This window comes from Dendropsophus ebraccatus, chromosome 15, assembly GCF_027789765.1.
Source record: "Dendropsophus ebraccatus isolate aDenEbr1 chromosome 15, aDenEbr1.pat, whole genome shotgun sequence".
In the NCBI taxonomy this organism is placed as follows: domain Eukaryota; kingdom Metazoa; phylum Chordata; class Amphibia; order Anura; family Hylidae; genus Dendropsophus; species Dendropsophus ebraccatus.
Window position 1 is genome coordinate 11,661,866 of NC_091468.1, and position 24,265 is coordinate 11,686,130.

At 42.1% G+C, this 24,265-nt stretch overlaps 1 protein-coding gene across 1 annotated transcript in view; it reads right to left on the bottom strand.

Annotated features, from left to right (window-relative positions):
• The window catches only part of KCNK2 (potassium two pore domain channel subfamily K member 2), a 97,346-nt gene extending 77,187 nt beyond the window's left edge, over nt 1-20,159 (bottom strand). The window contains exons 1-2 of the mRNA XM_069955617.1: nt 19,738-20,159; nt 712-1,022 (exon numbers count right to left, since the gene is read on the bottom strand). Of these exons, the coding sequence (XP_069811718.1) occupies nt 712-1,022; nt 19,738-19,744 (318 nt within the window). The 5' untranslated portion in view covers nt 19,745-20,159. The remainder of the gene's footprint in view (nt 1-711; nt 1,023-19,737) is intronic.
• Nucleotides 20,160-24,265: the final 4,106 nt, after the last annotated feature.

Below are 24,265 nucleotides of genomic sequence, written 5' to 3' on the forward strand. Positions count from 1 at the left end.
CTGCATCTTCACCAGGAGATTCAGTCAAGTCAGCGGATTGTGAAAGAGCCACTACACTGATTATCACCACTGCAACTTGCCAGGACATAACAGGGAACCCCAATGGCTGGCTAACCCTTAACTGGGGCCTTTACTACTGGATGTGTCACTCGGTGCCCTCAAGCAGCAATAGACGGATCAGTCATAGCTGTTAGTACAGGTTATTCCTTCAAGTTTATCACTACTGACTCCAAAGTGTTTAGAGCCCCTCCAGCTCAGTACAGTCCTAATTGGATTGGACCCCCACCTCACGGTAGACCACCTACCGTAGTCTCCACTCTACAGCTTAAACTAACCTGACAAGTAACATCCTGTAAGAGACCTTGCTAAAACTCTACAAAGCCCTACTTTCCAGTATACCTGCAGTAAAAAAAAAACATACAAAATTTGTGTCTGAAGTAACCCTAAGAGTTTACCATAAACTGCTATGTGTGAACATAGCCTAAGGCTGGATTTACATATACAGTTTTATTGGAGCGCGATCACACCTCCGCCACTGTTAACGGAGGAAATGACGTTTTACAACACTGTAACTTTAATATTTGTTAAAGTTTTTGCAAATTGACTCTGATTATATTCGGAGCTAAGAATAATTTGCATAAATCTGCATATAAAAAGAAGAATATAATAAGAATAATAATCTTCAAATGAGCAAAATCCCATAAGAATCACCTGAATGAGCTCATCCAGCTCGGTGGCGTTCACACACGAATGGTCCGATACAAAGTTATTCTTCTGTATCACTATGGTGGTCCTCTGCGAGGTCTCGTACGGCTGCTCCAAGGCTTTGAAGACTGTGGCCCCGATGATTAGGTACAGGACGACCACCAGAAAGACTGTGGAGACGGTTTTCCATTTCATCACATTCACCGTGATGTCCCTCTCCTCTCGGGTGGACAGGACGTTGGGTTTGGCTGAGAAGGAAAGCCGCGGTTTGCTGTTCTGAGCAGCTGCTTTTGGGTCCAGTAAATCAGGAGCTGCCACTAATAAAAATACAGAAAACAAGACAGATCAATATGCAGTATATTATAAAATATAGTTCTTGGCTTTAAAGGGGTACTCTGGCGTAAATATTTTTCTTTCAAATCAACTGGTTTCAGAAAGTTATACAGATTCGTAATTTACTTCTATTTAAAAAATTTTAAGTCTTCCTATACTTATCAGCTGCTGTATGTCCTGCAGGAAGTGGTGTATTCTTTCCAGTCTGACACAGTGCTCTCTGCTGACACCTCTGTCCGTGTCAGGAACTGTCCAGAGCAGCAGCAAATCCCCATAGAAAACCATTCCTGCTCTGGACAGTTCCTGACATGGACAGAGGTGGCAGCAGAGAGCACTGTGTCAGACTGGAAAGAATACACCACTTCCTGCAGGTCATACCACAGCTGATAAGTACTGGAAGTAAATTACAATTCTAAAACCAGTCTGAAACCAGTTGATTGGAAAGAAAAAGATTTTCGCCGGAGTACCCCTATAAATATTGATTCATAATAATTTCTATTTAATATGAGAGGAGTTTTTCAAAATCCTACATGGTGGGAGGTCTATTTTGTTTCTATTAAATTAATCTCCAGTACTCATGAGCTGCTGTATGTCCTGCAGGAAGTGTTGTATTCTTACCAGTCTGACACAGCACTCTCTGCTGCCACCACTGTCCATGTCAGGAACTGTCCAGAGCAGCAGCAAATCTCCTGCTCTCCAGACTGTAAAGAATACACCACTTCAAGACATACTGATAAGTACTGGAAGACTGGAGATTTTTTTTTTTTTTTTATAGAAGTAAATAACAAATCCCCACCACTTTCTGGCACTAGTATCTTTAACAGGTCCCCCGCCTGCCATGGTCTAGTTATAATACTGAAGAAGTAAATGGGCATAAAGAGCTGCCATGGAAACAGTGGAGTGCCAACACTACCATAGATTACAATGGGACTTGTTTTTGGCAAAGAACCAAGCACTAAACTAGGTCTCTGTACTGTAGCACATAGATGAGGGATGAGCCTGTGCGGATGCTGGGTAATCGTTACTGTGGAATAGGGCCCTAAGGGTGGTATTACACGGAACGATTATCATTCGAAAAATCGTTAAATCATTCGGATTTGAACGATAATCATTTTGTGTAATAGCAGGCAACGATTAAACGACCAACGAGAAATCGTTGATCGTTTAATAGGATCCGGACCTATTTTTATCGTTTGATCGTTCGCTCATCGTTCGCACATCGTTCGGTGGAATAAAAATTCACAGCTGAAACATACGCAATACCGACGACTAAACGACCGCAAGAACGATCATAAATAACGATCATCGTTTCATGTACTTGGGCGAACGATTTCGGGTCGTTTGCCTTAGCGGTCGTTTAGATCGTTTATCGTTAGTCGTCAGAAAATTGCTTGGTGTAATAGTACCCTAAATCTTGTCTCGTCTAGTTACTGCTCCTCTTGGTGTCAAGTGACGTCTCTTGCCTCCTTAAGGGTCTCAGGGGGGGGGGGTATATCTCTACACCGGAAGGTTTGGTGCAGAGGCAATTGGCTGACACCGGTGGGTATCGAGCACGAGTCCCATTGGGAATCCATCTATTCTCCTCTGTTCTGGGATATTTTAGGCAGAGAGAACAATGAAGAAGTCCTCAGACCTGCATAGAGATCGCCGCTAACACCATATGCCGCCCTATTGATCTCTATGGAATTGATTAGCAATATATTCATTACTTGAAACTCTCCCCAGAGAAAAGTGATCAAGTCCCCAGCTGTTAATGGAGTCATCTGCAGAATACATCAGACAAGGGGAGGGGGAGGGTTATCGATGATTTCACTAAAAAAGTCACAAATAAGAGATTCCACAATAACCATTGATAAATCTGCCGGCCTCCATAGACTGCAGTTGTGTAAAAACATGTGTAGTCTGAATTAGCTACAGTCCATAAGGGGGAAAGAGGGGATGGGGGGGGATGGGGAGGGATGGGGAGGGATGGGGGGGGGGGGGGGCAAGAGAACAAACTGATCAGCAGCGCACAGGCTTTTTCTCTTCTCCATTCACTCTCTATGGAACTTCCAAAGATGGCGGCATACTAAATTTTACTATGGTTAAAAGCTCTATACAGTGTGAATGGGCAAAACATGACCACCATTGCTCCATTTATTCAGAACACAAGGGTTTCGATTCTTGGGGCAGGACCCCCACCAATCCGATTGTTTTAACCCACAGGATATCCAATGTAGGGTTCCTTTAAAAGCATAGAATAAGGCGCCTTAGGGTCCTAGTAGACAGGACGATTTTCAATAATTAACAATAAACGAGACTGTTTATCGTTAACCTGAAATCGTTCACCATATTACACAGAGCGATAGTCATTAGTTACGAGCAAAACAAGGAATGATGCGGAATTACACTGAGCGATTAGTGAATGAATGCGGAATTACAGCCAACAATTAACGATGATTTTAGGGTTAGATAAAAAAAATCGACGATCAACGAAACGTTAACAATTTTTAGATCGTCGCCTGTAATTACACGGAACAATTATCGTTTAAATTCGAACGATAAAACAATTTTTCGCAAGATCATTGTCCCGTCTAATAGGGCCCTTACACTAAACGATTTGCGAACAAATGTGGAATTACGAAACGAAACGATGAGCGATTTCTCGTTGGTCGTTTGATCGTTGCCCGCATTTACACAAAAACGATTATCGTTTAGAGTCAAATTTTCATGGCACTATTGTTGTACGTCTTATGTCTACATCCCGGCAAAATAAAATAAAAAATTGGGGGGGTGCAGGTGTAGCTACTTATTTATTCTGTGTGTTAAACATCAATACAATCCCATCTTCTCTCCATACTATGACCCCCAAAAAGAGCCTTAACGAGGGGTTTATCCAAGATTTAAAAAAAAAAAAAACAGCTCCACACCTTTCCTCAGGCTGTATGTTGTATTACAACAACCGCAGATACATTCACCTTAATGGTCCGTACGTAGTCATTTAGCGGCTCTATTTGGGCCACTTCCCGCACACTTGGTGAGTTGTACAGCATCAGTGGTGTGTGTGCCGGATCAGTCATCTCGTATGTAGCATTGCTTTCCCTTTTCCCGCTGTAATCAGACGACCGGACATGATGGCGTTAAGAATTAATCTCACTCTAATTCCCCCCTGCAGATCGTGAGCTGCTCCTCTGCAGGGATTCCTTGTTATATCATTTAACTCCTTCCTATTCCTGGGCTCTGATCTACAATGCTGGCTGGGATCGGGGATGATAGAAGCAAATGCTGATTATTATTACATCTATTAGAAGCTCTGGATACCCCTGGATCTCTACAATGAACGGCCAGGAACGGCCTTAGGGGTGTGCCACCTACATCACCCAATCGGTTAAAATGGGGGCTGCAGAGTGCACCAGACAGCGCCCCCTTTTTTCATGTTGGATTGGCCCTTTGGAGGACCGGAAGATCCTCTGGTGGGCCCCGATGACTGCAGGGGAATCCCGGGATTCCCAGGTGAGTGCATCATACAATTGTGTGTGTCTTTAAGACGCACAGGCAAATGATTAAGCGCAGGCAGCTGGGACTTCCAGCACAGTCAGCGTCTCTGACACGTTACCTGTGCCAGAAGATAGGAGAAGAGAGACGCGGGAGCAGAGCAGTAGCTGCAGTGAAAGGTGGGATTGTTTTTTCTTCTTCTTGTTTATGGTGTGTCATTACTATAAGGGCATTACACAGGGGGCCATTCCTATAAGGGGACAACACAGGGGGCATTACTATAAGAGGATTACACAGGGGGCCATTACTATAAGGGGACAACTGCGGAATCTCTACAATGAACAGTCAGGGCTGGCTTTAGGGGTGTGCAACCTAAGGGGAGAATAATAATAATAATTCTGCAGATTCCGCAGCACTTTACAATTCTGGGGGTACATACATAGACAAAAATAGACGTTACAGAGATACATATAATTATCCATACATGAGGTGAGGGCCCTGCTCACTTGCATCAGCTTACAGACTACTAGGAAGGGTTTTGAGACAAAATGGCAGAGGGGCAAAGTGCTTCATTGTTGGGTATTAATATAAGGGGACTACACAGGGGGCCATTACTATAAGAAGACTACGCAGGGGGCTATTACTATAAGGGGAGAACACAAGGGGGTCATTACTATAAGGGGACTACACAGGGTCATTAGTATAAGGGGACTGCACAGGGGTTATTACTATAAAGGGACTACACAGGGGGCCATTACTATAAGGAGACTTAACAGAGGGCTGTTACTATAAGGACACTATGCAAGGGGTCATTACTATAAGGGGACTACACAGGGGGCCATTACTATAAGGGGACTGCACAGAAGGCTATTACTGTAAGGGGATGATGTATGGCACCATTACTACAAGTAGACTACACAGGGGGATCATTACTATAAGGGGACAACACGGGAGACATTATTATAAGGAAACTTCACAGGGGGCCATTGCTTTAGTGGATTGAACAGAGTGGGGGGCATCTAATATAGGGGACTGGACAGAGAGGGGGCATCTACTACAGGGAACTGGACAGGTGGAGGGGGGTCTCTACTATGCAACCTGCAAACAGAGAGTCATCAACTATAGGGGACTGGAAAAAGAGGGAAGTCTCCACTATGAAGACTACACAGAGGGGGACATCTACTATAGGGTAATGAACTGCAATACCAGGCACAGCCACTATGACAGATGGGGTGCTGGTAATAATAAAGGGGGCATAATGGTTAATGGAATGCTGCAAACCTTCTACTCAGCTAATTATCAGGAGTGATGAAAGATGCCCCCTAGATATCTGACCTAAGGGCCTTTCCTGATCTAGTCCTTTAAAGGGGTTGGTAACCAAAAACTATTTTCTTCAAATTAACTGGTGCCAGAAAGTGCCAGAAAATTGTAATTTACTTCTAATAAAAGTACTTACTAGCTGCTGTATGTCCAGCAGGAAGGTTTTCTATGGGGATTTGCTGCTGCTCTGGACAGTTCCTGACATGGACAGAGGTGGCAGCAGAGAGCACTGTGTCAGACTGGAGAGAATACTCCACGTCCTGCAGTACATACAGCAGCTGATAAATACTGGAAAACTTGATTTTTTTAATAGAAGTAAATTACAAATCTCTGGCACCAGTTCATTTGGAAGAAATTTTTTTTTGTGAACAAGCCCTTTAGATTAATATTTCCTGGAGTCATACAGTGTGTCAGAGTATACAGCACATGCTGCTCCAAACGGGGACAGACATTCATTGAGTGTTATTAGTTGAGGGACTAGATGCCACTAGGTTAACAACCTGTCTGTATAACAGATGCTCCACCTTTGTGTTTTAGGGCCTAGTAAGGGTCATAAACATTAACTACCGGAGGGTCAGATCGCTGGGACTATTACCAGTCTGACAGATCAGACAATATTATTCGCATTTGCAATAGGTATATGTGCACTCTCCCTAATGAAATGAATGGAAACCATGGAAAAAGGTAAGCAGTAAGCAATGGGTACAACTCACTCTTTACTGCTACTCCAAGAAACCACCCTACCAAAGACTATGGAATACCCAACATGTAGAGGAGGTCACCCAGCTTTATGACACAGTGCTCTCTGCTGCCACTTCTGTCCATGTCAGGAACTGTCCAGAGCAGCAGAGGTTTTCTATGGGGATTTGCTGCTGCTCTGGACAGTTCCTGACATGGACACAGGTGGCAGCAGAGACCACTGTGTCAGACTGGAAAGAATACACCACTTCCTGCAGGATATACAGCAGCTGATAAGTATGGGAAGACTTGAGATTTTTAAATAGAAGCAAATTACAAATTTAAATAACTGTCTTAAATCAGTTTATTTGAAAGAAAATGTTTTTCAGTGGAGTACCCATTTAATAACTGGTTTGTGAAACTTCCCTTGAAGGAAAAGTAAAAAATCTCAGGCAGACAGGGGGGGGGTGTGGGAATATAAGAAAGAAAGCATACTCACCCATCCCCGTTCCCCCGCAGCGCTGACATGATGCACAATATACAAACTAATATGCTGGCGGGAGAGCGCGGCTAAGCAAATACAAAGTTAAGAACAATTTAAAGGGTACCTATCACTGAAACAAACTCCTCACACGCCATAGCGATGCGTCAACGATTTATATATTGGTCGTGATCCGCGTGCTGAGACCTTCGCTGATCGTCTCACTGCTAAAGTGAGAATTATAATGGAGCCCTATAGAACTTCCAGTACAGCGACTACCTAACTTTATTCTGACTGATGACAAATGACGTCACGTAAGCATTCCGATCATCTGACTGTTTTTTTTATTAGAATGTCTGTTTGCTCAGCTTTATTAATATAGACACAAGAAGAACAAACACTGAGGAACAAGAAACATGACGTGACAATGGTGGTTACAGTGTATATGAGCGGAATACACCGAGTGGTGCTCAGCAAATAGGGAGCTGCCCAAGAGAGTTAGATGGTGAGATGTAGCAAGATGCACACTGGTGTGTATGTGCATATATATATATATATATATATATATATAGCTTCAAAAACGTGGAGGTTTATTCAACAGAACAAAACATTCATTAAGTGCAGCAATTTTGCACTTTACGAACTTTGAAATTCTTTGCTTCTAAAAAAAAAAAAAAGGCACATGACAAAAATTAGTTAGTAAGTCACATTATCAATATGTCCTCTTTATTCTGGCTTCATTTCGTAAACATATTTCACTTTTTTAGGGTGTTACGTTGCTTAGAGATGTATCAGCAAATTATCAAATTTTCATGAAATTTCCCAAACTGATTTTTTTAGGGACCAGTTCTTTTTTTAAGTTGATTTAGGAGGCTTGTATGCTGGAAACCCCCATAAGTGACCCCATTTTGGAAACTAGACACCTTAAAGAATTAATCTAGGGGTATAATGAGCATTTTAACCCTACAGGGGCTGGAGGAAAGTATTCACCATTAGGCCGTAAAAAAATGGAAAATAGAAATTTTCCAATAATATATTTGTTAAGATTAAAGTATCTAATTTTCATAATAAACATGAGAGAAAATGCACCCCAAATTTTGTAACGCAGGTTCTCCTGAGTACAATGGTACCCCATATGTGGGCGTAAACCACTGTATGGGCACACAGCGGGGCTCAGAAGGGGAGGAGCGCCAATTAGCATTTCCAGTTCAGATTTTGCTGAAGAAGTTTCTGAGCGCCAGGTGCGTTTGCAGAGCCCCTGTAGTGTTAGCAGAATAGAACCCCCCCAAACGTCACCCCATTTTGGAAAGTACACCCCTCAAAGAATACATCTTGGGGTGTGGTGACCATTTTGACCCCACAGGTATTAGAGGAAAGTATTCAAAAGAAGACAGTAAAAATGAAAAAATAGAATTTTTCCAATAACATGTTTGTTTAGTTTGAAATTTCTCAATGTCCCGAGGAAAAGGGGAGAAAACTCACCCCAATATATGTAACGCAGGTTCTCCTGAGTAGAACGGTACCCCATATATGGGCATAAACCATTGTATGGGCACACATGAGGGCTCAGAAGGAAGGGAGCGCCAATTAGCATTTTCAGTGCATGATTTTTCTGAAGAAGTTTCTGAGAGCCAGGTGCATTTGCAGAGCCCCTGTAGTGTCAGCAGAATAACCCCCCCCCCCCCCCCAAAAGTCACCCCATTTTGGAAAGTACACCCCTCAAGGAATTCATCTTGGGGTGTGGTGAGCATTTTGACCCCACAGGTATTGGAGAAAAGTATTCAAAACTAGACCGTAAAAATGAAAAAAATTGAATTTTTTCAATAACATGTTTGTTTGGTTTGAAATTTCTCAATTTCACTAGGAACAGGGGAGAAAAAGCACCACAAAATTTGTAACGGAGGTTCTCCTGAGTACAATGGTACCCCATATGTGGGCATAAACCACTGTATGGACACACAGCAGGGCTCAGAAGAGGGTGGTTACGGTCAATCTGGGCTGGTTGCGAGCAATCTGGTGTGGTTGCGAGCAATCTGGGGTGGTTACAGGCAATTTGGGGTAGTTACAGGCAGTCTATGGCAATCTGGGGTGGTTACGGGCAATCTGTGGTGGTTACGGGCTGTCTGGAATGGTTATGGGCTATCTGGGGGGATACGGGCAATCTGGGGAGATTACGGACAATCTGGGGAGATTACGGGCAATCTGGGGTGGTGACGGGCAATCTGGGGTGGTTATGGGCTGTCTGGGATGGTTATGGGCTATCTGGGGTGGATACGGGCAATCTGGGGAGATTACGGACAATCTGGGGAGATTACATGCAATCTGGGGTGGTTACAATCAATCTGGGGTGGTGACAGGCAATCTGGGGTGGTGACGGGCAATCTGGGGTGGTGACGGGCAATCTGGGGTGGTTACAGGTAATCTGGGGTGGTTACAGGTAATCTGGGGTGGTTACAAGTAATCCAGGGTGGTTACAGGTAATCCAGGGCACTTGACTTTGGTGACAGGCGTAAAAAGTGCTGGCACCATTTGGAACAAGCGATCAGTGGTATATAGTATATACCGCTGATCACTTGTAGTGGGACCACACAGGGTGGTCACCGATCCTTGCCCCATGCTCTCCGCCACCTCCGGTGGTGGAGAGAATGAAGCTTTGATCGTTTTTAGGAATCCATCACTGTGAACAGAGTCTGTTCACAGAGATGGCGGCGGCCATCTTGGATCAGATGGCCGCCCTGGAAGGGGAGGGTCAGTGGCCAGGTCACTAGGGTTAATTCTGGGGACAGGGGGGGACATGTTCTCATCTCCTCTCACTGTGGATTCACGGTGAGAAGAGATGAAAGCGTTCAGCTGCGCTGGCAATGTCTGTTACCGGTGGCCGCCGTTATACTGGTAATAACGGCGATCGCCGGTGAGGGGACTTGCCGGGACTGACCCCACACTCTGCCCCAACCCCTCAGCTACCTCCGATAGCTGAGAGGAGGGGGCTGCGGGCATTACCGGCGCCGCTGCACTATTCTGCACCATCGCCATAAAGAGCTGATGGCAGCAGAATAAAGACCATTAGTGATCGCCGTAAAAATCCGTATGGGCGGTCACTAATAACATAATACATGTATTCTCTGGGTCACTACGGTTACGGCGATACCACATTTGTGTAGGTTTTTTAAACTATTATCACTTTGGCGCAATAGAAACTATCTTCCTAGCAAAAACCCACAAAAACTGTTGCCGCATTGCAAGATCCATAGCGTTCTCATCTTTTGCGCGACAGAGCTGGTTTTGGGCTTATTTTTTGCGGGAAGATCTGTAGTTTCTATTGATACCAAGTTTTATATGTATATGACTTTTTGATCTCTTTTATGATGTATTTTCTAAAGTGGATTGATAAAATACAGCTATTCTGGTACTGTTTTTTTTTTATTTTATTTTTTACATCGTGTGTCAAGCGATATAATTATTGGTATAGTTTTATAGATTGGGTCGTTACGGACGTAACGATACCAAATATGTATAGGATTTGTGTTTTTGATCACTTTTATGTCACGTTTTATTGTGTATGGGGAATGTAATGCATCTTTATTATTGGGGGGGGCTGGGGGGGGCTGTGTTGTGTTTGGTGCACACTGTTTTTTCACTTTTTTTACTTTTACACTAGTGTACATTACTGTACAATAGTGTAAAATTATTTGATCACTGATACAATACACTGCAGTACCTGATGTACTGCAATGTATTGTATCATGCCTCATGCTGACAGGCAATAGCCGCAGCCACCCCTGTCAGCATGAGGCATGTCCATGGTGACCCCGGGGACCTTCATTAGGACCCCGGGATCACCATGGAGACATCGGGACCCCGGACAGCGCCGCGGGACATCGCGATCACGTAAGTGGACCTGCGGCGCCGTCCAGGATCCAACGGGACCCGTTAGATGCCGCTGTCACGCTTTGACAGCGGCATTTTACGGGTTAAACTGCCCGGAGCGCAGAATCCTCCGCTCCGGGCAGTTACAGAAGGGTGTCAGCGGTCACACTGACCGCTGATCACCCGGCCTGCAGCCGCCGCCGGGCGGTAATTTATTCCGATGCGCCCGGCGTTAAAAGGCGTACGCATCAGAAGCCCATTAGTGGCCGCCGTGAATATGCGTGCGGCGGTCACTAAGGGGTTAAAGTGTACTATTCATTTAAATTCTTTTTGCACAAATTAATAGTACAGTCGATTTTAAGAAACTTTGCAATTGGGTTTATTAGCCGAAAAATGCATTTTTATCATGAAAAAGCAGTTTGAAGCTCCCCCCCTGTCTTCATTGTTCTCTATGGTGAGGGGAGGGGTGGAGGGAGATGAGGCACCAAAACAGGACAACAAAGAGTTAATTTACAGCTACATCACCGGGCTATCGCCTCTGAAGTCAGCACTGACCTCTCTGACCTCTGAATACAGCTTTCACACAGCTCCCGCTGTGTAATCCTTTGTTCTCCGCTCTCTGCTTCTCCCCTCTCCATAGAACAAACAGGGCAGTGAATGAAAGAGAGGAGGGGGGGGGGGGGCTGGGGAAAGTCTTTCTGATTGCAGATAATAGCGTATTTGTCTAATAAACACAATTACAAAGTTTCTTAAAATCGCCTGGACTATTGATTTCTGCAAAAAAAAAAAAATGACAGTGCAAACCAAAAGGCAGCAACCATACCCCCCCCCCCCCCCATGTCACAGAAAAAGCAAAAAAAAATGGCCAGCACTCCCACACTTATGTTCACATTATGCCGGTTGCACTGGCCAAAACACAGACAAAAAAGAGAATGTGCAACAGCAACCTGCAAGTGCCAGGATTTATGGCAGAGAAAATAAAATCTCCAGAACAGTTTTGTATTTTGTGTATGCTGGAGGGAGTAGTGTATGTGTGGTGAGTCCTGACACTTGCAGGTTGCTGTTGCTCTTTTTTGTATACAGTTTGTATACAGTGTATCGTGTCTCTCTGAACTTGAAAAAGGGGTCTAAACCCCGAAACTGATAGCACCACTGATAGCATGCTAGAGGTTCTGCTCTGAATACAACATCCAAAGGTGAGCAAACCCATCGTTTTCTCCTTTTACCATTGTTTAAAGGTTTTATCCTGTGGTGCCCTGTCTATCCTTCTAGCTAGAGAAGAGCGACCCGGGTTCGGGTTCGAGTCCATCCGAACCCAAACGTTCGGCATTTGATTAGCTGGGGCTGCTGAACTTGGATAAAGCTCTAAGGTTGTCTGGAAAACATGGATACAGCCAATGACTATATCCATGATTTCCACATAGCCTTAGGGCTTTATCCAACTTCAGCAGCCACTGCTAATCAAATGCCGAAAGTTCGGGTTCGGATCGACTCCAGCATGCTCCAGGTTCCCTCGTCTCTACTTCTAGCCCATACTGTGCCAGCCATATAAGTTATATAGATTTGTAATTACTTTCTATTTAAAAAATCTTAAGTTTTCCAGTACTTATCAGCTGCTGTATGTCCCGCAGGAAGTGGTGTATTCTCTCCAGTCTGACACAGTGCTCTCTGCTGCCACCTCTGTCCATGTCAGGAACTGGCACTGTGTCAGACTGGGAAGAATACACCATTTCCTGCAGGACATCCAGCAGCTGATAAGTACTGGAAGACTGGAGATTTTTAGATAGAAGTATATTACAAATCTGTATAACTTTCTGAAACCAGTTGATTTTAAAGAAAAATATTTTCGCTGCATAACCCCTTTAACCCTTGGTATTTTTTTTTCAGATTTTATAGATGACAGATGCAATATAAGGCTATGTTCACACAACGTATATTTTCGTATAACTACGGCCATTGTTGCTGATTGCAACAAAGGCCGTGATTTATAAGGAAATATACGCGCCATTGCTGCCTATGGAATCCCGGCCGGAGCATATACACATAGTATACACTCCGGCCGGGATCCCTAGCGGAGCAGCAAACAACTGACATGTTATTTTTCTGCGGCCGCTATTCATTGAACATCGGCTGCAGAAAACCTTGTCAGTGCACACTATGGAGCGAGCATCTCCGGCCGTATGCTCCATAGTGTGCTGTGGGGAGTTCTGATGCGGGCGCGCACGGCCCTAAGGTCCCTTCAGAGACTGGTCTAAGGCTATGTTCACATTACGTAAGAGACCGGTCGAGTCACGGAATGGCTGGTCTATGAAAAGATCATCCCGGCCGGTACTGCAATACCGTCCGGATGATCTTTGGGGCTGCAGAGATTTGATGCGTGCGCGCCCGCATCAGAACTCCCTACAGCACACTATAGAGCGAGCGGCCTGTGTGCACTGATAGTGTTTTCTGCGGCCGCTGTTCAATGAATAGCGGCCGCAGAAAACTAACATGTCAGTTGTTTGCGGCTCCGCTAGGGATCCCAGACGGGGTGTATACTACAGTATGTGTATACGCTACGGCCGGGATTCCATGGGCAGCAATGGCACGTATATTTTCATATAAATCACGGCCGTTGTTATACGAAAATATACGTAGTGTGAACATAGCCTAAAGGTGTATAACTAACACACTGGATAAGTGATATATGTCAAAATATATGAGAGTCTAAAGTCTTATATTTCCCCCCTTCTGTAAGGAGTGACTTATAACGAAATCCACCACGATCAATAGATAAGTCCATCTGTTTTTGTCCGGAGGACCCCTTTAAGTCCAATGTCTTGCATTGCAATAGACATTCTCTTAGGGCCGCCATCTGTTTGCTGAGTACATGCTCCTACTCACTGCAGAACTATGAAGCCTGACAGCTGCCGAGATGTTTATAAATGTAGATCCTCACTTCCAGTTATAAGACAACAGAGCCAGAGATCAGAGATATCTTTCTAATGAGTCAGGGGATGGCAGTCTCAGTATATATAGCAGTGCCATGCTGATGTGCCCCGGCAGCTCCTTACTGGCTGAGATGTCTTGGTTCTCACTCATTCTTGGCTTCTTCTTGCTCCTGCCACCTGCTCTGATCTCTCCTATTACCCACACAACACGACTTCCTTGAACTCAGGACTTGTTCATGTTGTGAAATTCTATTAAGGAAGGGGAAATTCACTGCTTAACTTAATAAGCATCACCATGACTCTGAGCTGTCTCCCGCTAGCCCGTGCCGTGACCCATGCATGACTCTCCTACAGCTCCGTGCTGAGCAGCGGCACATGAGTCTTGGCACACGGAGCCCGCACTTCAGCCATTGGTCGTGACTGCTGAGATACAATACGGAGAACCAGCAGCGAACACCTGCAAGTATTCTCCATCAGAGACAGCAAAGCAGAAAAACCCTCAATGATAAAATGACTGTATGGGTAATGCTGGTGGCTGGCCAGGAACTAAGATCTATTCAAAAGTAAAAGTAATTCTAGTAAGAGATAACTTTTAATGGATTTTTAGAATTTATAAATATCAATAGGCCTAATATTTTAGGACCCACCATCTGTCTAGAGCAATATAATTACTATATACAAGAATAAAACTACTATAATAATACCCACTATATACAAGAATATAACTACTATAATACTGCCCCTATATACAAGAATATAACTACTATAATACTGCCCCTATATACAAGAATATAACTACTATAATACTGCCCCTATATACAAGAATATAACTACTATAATACTGCTTCTATATACAAGAATATAACTACTATAATACTGCTCCTATATACAAGAATATAACTACTATAATACTGCTCCTATATACAGGAATATAACTACTATAATACTGCTCCTATATACAAGAATATAACTACCATAATACTGCTCCTATATACAAGAATATAACTACTATAATACTGCTCCTATATACAAGAATATAACTACTATAATACTGCTCCTATATACAGGAATATAACTACTATAATACTGCCCCTATATACAGGAATATAACTACTATAATACTGCCCCTATATACAAGAATATAACTACTATAATACTGCCCCTATATACAAGAATATAACTACTATAATACTGCTCCTATATACAGGAATATAACTACTATAATACTGCTCCTATATACAGGAATATAACTACTATAATACTGCTCCTATATACAAGAATATAACTACTATAATACTGCTCCTATATACAAGAATATAACTACTATAATACAGCTCCTATATACAGGAATATAACTACTATAATACTGCTCCTATATACAGGAATATAACTACTATAATACTGCCCCTATATACAGGAATATAACTACTATAATACTGCTCCTATATACAAGAATATAACTACTATAATACTGCTCCTATATACAAGAATATAACTACTATAATACTGCGGTGCTGGCCGGGTTCTGGTGTGGTGTTTTTGGGTCTGGTCCTGTGGCATGGGGGTTGCAGGGCCGTCCCATGGCCCCCGTTCCCTGGCTGTGCACGCCTGCGGGGTCGGTGGCCACTGACCGGCACAGTGTGGACTTAGTGTAGGGACCCATGTGTATCAGATACCGGCACGAGGTACATGGGGCAGTATGGCTTGATCAATTCATACACAAAATTCTGATGTGTTTTTTATTTAGCCTAGGGGCATTAGTATCAGCCATAGGTGTGAGGTGCAGCACTCTGTTTCTTCCCATAACTATTATAATACTGCCCCCTATATACAAAAATATAATTACTATAATACTGCTCAATGTGAAGCTCGGACGTGTTTTGTCACATTCAGCATTTTGTGCGTGTTATTAGGTGAGATGCAGCAGGTGCCAGGTTGTCAGCTTGTTGCAATGTGACATCTGCTGGGACGTCAACATTTAATTACATTACTCTGTTACCATGTATTGCAAAGCGGTGATACAGAGGTGAAAGCAGTAATACAGAGTCGACACCTCGTGTCGATGTGCTGGCTGTCCCTGGGGTCACATGGGATTCCAAGAGGGGGAATGGGATGAAAACACTCTGCTATGGTCATTACGTTACTTAGGTAATTGGCGATTAACTTGGGCAAGTCATTAAATTGGAAATACAAGAGAGAGATAATAGGTAGATAGATAGATGGAACCTAAGTGCAGCATTTGAACACCGGTGGCTGAAGAAGTTGGATGCCGGCCTAGGTAGTTCAGGAGAACCTGGATACGGCCTATGGCCTAGGGCTGTATCCAACTTCTTTAGCCACCGGTATTCAGATGATGCACGTTCTGGTTCGGATGATGCACGTTCTGGTTCGGATGATGCACGCTGTGGTTCGCTCACCTCTAGTAGGAAAGGTCTGTCTGTTGCTGATGACACAAAAGTGTGAAATAGGGTTGATATTCCTGGAGGTGTCAGTAATATGGAAAATGATTTAGTTCTGCCAGATAAGTGGTCCAAACAATGGAAACTGCAGTACTGTGTTATTATTATGTTATGTTATTATGTTATGCTGGGCTGTATATATATATATATATATATATATATATATATATATATATATATTGGTATGCTGGGCTGTATATATATATATATATATATATATATATACAGCCCAGCATACCAATATATATATATATATATATAATGGTATGCTGGGCTGTATATATAATGGTATGCTGGGCTGTATATATAATGGTATGCTGGGCTGTATATATATTTAATGGTATGCTTGGCTGTATATATATAATGGTATGCTGGGCTGTATATATAATGGTATGCTTGGCTTTATATATAATGGTTTGCTGAGCTGTATATATATGATGGTATGCTGGGCTGTATATATATATATATATATATATATATATATATGTATATAATGTTATGCTGGGCTGTATATATAATAGTATGCTGGGCTGTATATATAATAGTATGCTGGGCTATATGTATATATATATAATGGTATGCTGGGCTGTATATATAATGGTATGCTGGGCTGTATATATAATGGTATGCTGGGCTGTATATATATAATGGTATGCTGGGCTGTATATATATTGGTATGCTGGGCTGTATATATGTAATTGTATGCTGGGCTATATATATATATATATATATATATATATATATATATATATATATATATAATGGTATGCTGGGCTATATATATATATAATGGTATGCTGGGCTATATATATATAATAGTATGCTGGGCTATATATATATATATATAATGGTATGCTGGGCTATATATATATAATAGTATGCTGGGCTATATATATATATATATAATGGTATGCTGGGCTATATATATATATAATGGTATGCTGGGCTATATATATATAATGGTATGCTGGGCTGTATGTATATAATGGTATGCTGGGCTGTATGTATATAATGGTATGCTGGACTGTATATATAATGGTATTCTGGGCTGTATATATATATAATGGTATTCTGGGCTGTATATATATAATGGTATGTTGTGCTGTATATATAATGGTATGCTGGGCTGTATATATAATGGTATGCTGGGCTATATATATATTATATAAAAATATACATTTAAAAATTATAAAATAAAATAAAATAATAATAATCTTAATAATATTTGCTATTTTCCACTGCAATTCCACTATGTGTCAACATACCCCAAGCATTAGATGAAAGAAATTCTTTCTGACTATTACTTTTATTCTAAATTTTTCTTATTCTGGGAAGGGATGTATGTGTTACTTGTTTATGTGTTACTTGTCTGTTTATGGTGCTTTGAGGTCAGGTAGGTTTGTGTATTTTATTGTTAGGTGGAACTGTATAGTTACTGGTCATACATATGTATGAGAGAGATAGGCAAAGAGGAAGAGATATGGAAGAGGGAGATGAGTTAGATATAAAAGATATAGATATGGGTAGATAGATAGATAGATAGATAGATAGGAGATAGATAGATAGATAGATAGATAGATAGATAGATAGATAGATAGATAGATAGGAGATAGATAGATAGGAGATAGATAGATAGATAGATAGATAGATAGATAGATAGATAATAGATAGGAGATAGATAAATAGATAGGAGATAGATAGATAGATAGATAGATAGATAGATAGATAGATAGATAGATAGATAGGAGATAGATAGATAGATAGATAGATAGATAGGAGATAGATAGATAGATAGATAGATAGATAGATATGAGACACATATTAACTTGATTGATTAACTAAGATACCATAGATACTGTAGATAGACATGAGAGAAAGGGATCTATATGTAAAAGTTGTGAGATGTGTTAGTTAGATAGTCAGACAAATAAAAAGGTGTGTAAAGGATGTGAGGTGATTATTAGATGGATATATAGGTAATTATATTAGATTGAATGATTGATTCACTCATTCATTAGATATTAGAGATAGATAATAGATAGATAGATAGATAGATAGATAGATAGATAGATAGGAGATAGATAGATAGGAGATAGATAGATAGATAGATAGATAATAAATAGATAATAGATAGATAGATTAATAGATAGATAGATAGATAGATAGATAGATAGATAGATAGATAGATAATATAATAAATAGATAATAGATAGATAGATTAATAGATAGATAGATAGATAGATAGATAGATAGATAATATAATAAATAGATAATAGATAGATAGGAGATAGATAGATAGATAGATAGATAGATAGATAGGAGATAGATAGATAGATAGATAGATAGATAGATAGATAGATAGATAGGAGATAGATAGATAGATAGATAGATAGATAGATAGATAGATAGATAGATAGGAGATAGATAGATAGATAGATAGATAGGAGATAGATAGATAGATAGATAGATAGATAGATAGGAGATAGATAGATAGATAGATAAGTAGATGATAGATAATAAATAGATAATAGATGATAGATAATAAATAGATGATAGATAAATAGATAGATAGATAGATAGATAGGAGAGAGAGAGATAGATAGATAGATAGATAGATAGATAGATAGATAGATTAGAGTAACTGAGATACAGAGGATATATAGATATTGTAGATAGACATAAGACATAGGGATATACAATGCTTTGCACTTCTTGCTCCCCGGCAGCAATGCATCTAGTTAGCATTACTCCCATCCTGTCCAGCTGTCCCCCCCAGCACAGCACAGAGCTCACCATCAGCACAGGCTCCATTCCCCAGCATGCAGAGCACTGGGGCCATCCTCCTGCTCAGGTTCTGTATAGCACAGAGTGAGTCCATCCTGCTGCTACTGCTGCTTCTTCTTCTTCTCCTGGATGGGAAGATTTCAGCAAGTCTCCCAGATGCTCATTATACCCAAACCCCCTCAGACACAGCACCCCCTGCACTACCCCCCACCCAGCAGGACCAGCTGGTGCACCACTATCCTTTGCCCACACCTTCAGCAAATAGCAGGTTACAAGGAAAAGAGTAAAGCTATATAGAAAAGAAGAGACTATAAAACCGGGGCCACATACCCATAAAGCCAGCTGGCAGGGAAGGGGTTAAATCCTGGTCAGCATTGTTGCTCTTAAAGAACCCATACTGGTCCAGTATACACAGTATGGCAGTGAAGGGGTTAAGGGTTGTTTAGGTTTAATATGGAAACATTGTTACAGCTGTTTCCATTCTACACGGATGTGAATATTTACGAACCTTCCCCATGAATTGTGATACAAAGTAACAATGAGAGACAATGTATATACAGTATACAGCAACCTGTAGCAGTACAGCACTACCTCCAGACCCTACAGCACTACCATGGAAACGTGTCCTGGCACTTGTAGTTCTCCAAAGACTGCAGCTGTAGACATAGTCAATAGACAGTAAATGAAATGCTTAGACAGGACTTACTTTTCATTTCCAGGCTCTTTGCAGGTCCCTCTCTGGGAAGCAAGGCATTGTTCACTTCTATGTTGCTATTGTATTCAAGAATAGGAGGCTGTATAAATAAATCACCACCAGCTGGAGAGACTGTCTATAAAGAGTCCACAGAGTGTCAGGGCTGAGATACAGAGACAGACAGAGACAGAGAAGGAGAGATGCTGGAGGAGAGACAGAGAGAGAAGACTAGGAGCAGCTACTGGAGAGAGTCAGGGGATGTCTATGATGATGATGATGATGATGATGGGGAGGGAGGAGGGTGTGAGGCAGGATCCTGGAGGTTTAACTGGAACTGAAAGGACTGGAGGAAAGGCTGGTGTGAATGAAACTACAAAGAGCAAGCTGTGTATCCACCCAAGCCAGTACTGAGGAAGAGAGAGAGAAGGGAGAGCAGGCAGGTGCAGGGAGACTGAGGCATGCAATGTAAGAGGAGGAGGAGGAAGAAGAAGAGGAGGAGGTAAGAGAGGAACAGAGAGGTATGCAATGTAAGAGGGGGAGGAGGAAGAAGAAGAAGAGTAGGTAAGAGAGGAACAGAGAAGCCAGTGCTGAGGAAGAGAGAGAAGGGAAAGCAGGCAGGTGCAGGAAGACTGAGGCATGTGAGGGGAGGGGGGGGGGGAGAAGAAGAAGAGGTAGGAGAGGAAGGAACAGAGAAGCCAGTACTGAGGAAGAGAGAGATAGGAGAGCAGGCAGGTGCAGGGAGACTGAGGCATGCAATCTAAGAGGAGGAGGAAGAAGAAGAGGAGGAGGTAAGCGAGGAACATAGAGGTATGCAATGTAAGAGGAGGAGGAAGAAGAAGAGTAGATAAGAGAGGAACAGGAAAACCAGTGCTAAGAAAGAAAGAGTTGGGAGTGCAGGCAGGTGCAGGGAGACTGAGGCATGTGAGGGGAGGAAGAAGAGGAAGAGGCAAGAGGGGGACAGAGAGGTATGCAATTTAAGGGGAGGAGGAAGAAGAAGAAGAGTAGGTAAGAGAGGAACAGAGAGGCCAGTGCTAAGGAAGAGAGAGATGGGAGAGCAGGCAGGTGCAGGGAGACTGAGGCATGTGAGGGGAGGAAGAAGAAGAGGAGGTAAGAGAGGATTTACTAGGATTAGAGAAACAAAGATACTTTCTTCCAAAAAAAAAACAAAAAACGGCGCCACCTACTGTTGTCTCTAGTTCAGGTGCAGTTTGCAATTAAGCTCCATTTTCTTCAATGGAACTGAGTTTCAAAACTTGCACCCAATCCGGAGACAACAGTAGGGGGAAAGTGGCCATGTTTTTGTAGCGATGGATAACCCCTTTAAAGGAGTTTTTTCGTTGTCTACTTGTTAGAAGGTTCCCTTGGCAATAGGTTGACCCCCTTGCTAGAAGGAATCAGGTGTAATTCTGTGTAAAAACCTGGTGTTTGGTTTCTCTTCAGCGCCACCACAGGAGAAATGAGGTATTACACCGTGCACATTTACAACAGTCGTTGGTCTCTGTAACGCAGGACAGGTCCTCCCGAATGAGAGAAACTCTTGGCAACCACAGCCCACTCTGGCCCTAAAATGAGGATCCTGAACAGACACTCTGGTCGCCCATAATACTTTTATAGTGAGTATGACAATGTTTTTTTTAAAGGAGACCGCCCTTCAAGAGTTGAGCCCTGTTTTGCATCATTTCATGAAACAACGAATAAGTAAAGCTATTGTACATGTATTTTTCCCAATACAATAAAGGATCCGTATAAACCCCAGCATAACACAGCATAATACCCTACAGACATATAATCCTAATAGGCGAAGTGGCTGCTAACAGTCTCCATTCATCCTGATCTGAATTGTACAATGAAGCTACAAGGTCCCAATGTAAAATCTGTAACAGGGTCTCCACCTACCATGTTCCTCCATGGTTACTACTGGGGTCTTCTTATGTAGCAGAGGGGTCTTAGGTTGAATATATAGAAGTCAGTGACAGCAGCAGCAGCAGCAGCTCCCAGTCCATAGGCTGCCGCACACTATATATAACTCCCATACTGGGTTACAAGGATTGCTGACAGCCCAGTTATGGCTGCTGAGGGTTACAGGAGCATTCACACTATAGTTGTAAGAAATACCAGGACCCAATAATCAAGGCTCAAGTAACCGCAGGTAGGATTATTACTATTTATCTATTAAGTCATTAGAGTAAAATGATAGAGCCTCCTCTAAGGTGCGCAGCTATTTATCTACATCTCAGGGGTGCGCTGTTCAGTACTCACAAAGGGGCTTCCTTTCCCTTACTTATTTGTCCAATCAGAGAACAGCACATACTCCTCTTTTCTATATCATTACATAGGACCTGATACTATGCTAATGATTTACACCGTATAGTACTAGGCATGTGGACTGAGAAGAGCTTACTCATGTACTGGGTTTGCAAGGTGCTATGCTAAAGAAACATCAACAGGATCACGGCAAGGAAAGGGTTACACTAAGCACTAAGCTGCTAGTGAAGTCGAAGAGAAGGGGATTACACTGCACTACTGTGGACCTACAACAGTAGATAAACTGGTATTTATAAAATATAAATATAAAATATATTTATAATATATATATATATATATATATATATATATATATATATATATACACAGTGGTGCCTTGGAGCATAATTCGTTCCGGGGCGGCGCTTGTAATCCAAATCACTCTTAACTCGCTGTGTGTATCTCTATATGCGCTCGCTCTGCGCTGGCTGCATTGTAGGTCCCGGTGTAGCAGTGTCCGATAGACAACAAACTAGACCGAGAGCCTCTGGGTCCTATATACGTACTCATTACTTCAGGAAACTTACCTTGTTACCTTATGCCTTAGATTTCAAACTTCACCTTGCTATACATGTAGACGGGGACAGGGCTTAGTTCCCTTGGATCCCATTACTAACTATGACGAGAGCGGCCCCCCGCCCCCTATACCATGCGTCACTGTCACATGATCGGGGATCCCGCACCAGCTGACGCTCAGGGTGGGCGGAGCCTGTGCCGCGCGCTTGCTATTTAAACCTGTACCATAGGCATTAGTACATGGCCGCCATCAGAGCCATGCAGACACCACTCCACTCCTAGCTACGTCCCTGATGAATGCCCTAGCAGGAAACGCGTTGGACGCAGGAGATTAGTCCGCTGACCAATTACTCTGACCTGGGAGAGCATCAGAATCACGGTAACCCCTTCGCTGCATACACATTGCATAAATCCCCGATGCATGGGAATACTTACGCTTTTGTGATAAGCAATCTGGGACTGTTGGCTCTCCATGCTTGGTCACTAAATGTTATCTGGCCATTTATTGGACTAAATACTGGTACAGTATGATACTTCTTTGTACCGATGTCACTGTAAATAAATGAGCACTTTTGCAATCATAAGTTTTCATGATCCACGGTCTTTTTCTACATGAACTATATGAAAACCAACATTTATACCAATGAGACTGTATTGAGACTATATATATATATATATATATATATATATATATATATATATATATATATATATATAGCATAAGGTGGACGCAGCACTCCAGAAGTCTTTGTGTGGTTGGTGCCTGCAGTAAATACCCTTGCGGACCGAGGGTATGAGAGTATACAAGCCAGCAAAATTACCGCAGCACTCCGTAGATAATTTTCAAACCGTGAAGTTTATTACTTCCACAAGTGCATTTAGCGAAATGCACTTGTGGAAGTAATAAACTTCACGGTTTGAAAATTATCTACGGAGTGCTGCGGTAATTTTGCTGGCTTATATATATATATATATATATATATATACACAGTGGTGCCTTGGATTAAGAGCATAATTTGTTCTGGGGCGGCGCTTGTAATCCAAATCGCTCTTAAAGCAAAGCAAATTTTCCCATAAGAAATCATAGAAATGCAGACAATTGGTTCCACACCCCAAAAATAATGATTTATTATTCTGAATAACATGTAAAACAGATTACACAAACATTCAGAAACAGGTGGATATGTCATATTATAAGTTACTGTACAGTAATGGAGAGGATGGGAAACACAAGGGCTGACAGAGACTGCAGGGAGCATGAAGGAATGAGCAGGACAGATGTGGGCACATACATGCAGCACTCTCTGTCCAGGGAGAGAGGGGTTACAGCTATGGAGAGATTACCTCCACAGTCCTGTCCCCTGATGTAAGCCCCAGCCTGAAGTGGATCTGCTATGGTTTGGAAGGTGAGGGAGACTTCCTGGGTTAGAGTACAGGGATGTAGACCCTGCTATGCAGACCCTGCCCCTCCGCCACTCCCACCCAGTACAGGGAACTCATAAACCAAAGCAATGCTCTTACACCAAGTCACAATTATGAAAAACTGTGAGCTCTTAAACTAAAACGCTCTTAAACCAAGTTACTCTTAAACCAAGGCACCACTATATATATAATATATATATATATATATATATATATATATATATATATATATATAAAAAACAGCTGCCTAGACCTTTATGAGTGGTGAAGGATAAGGGAAGCCTTAATTTACCTTTGA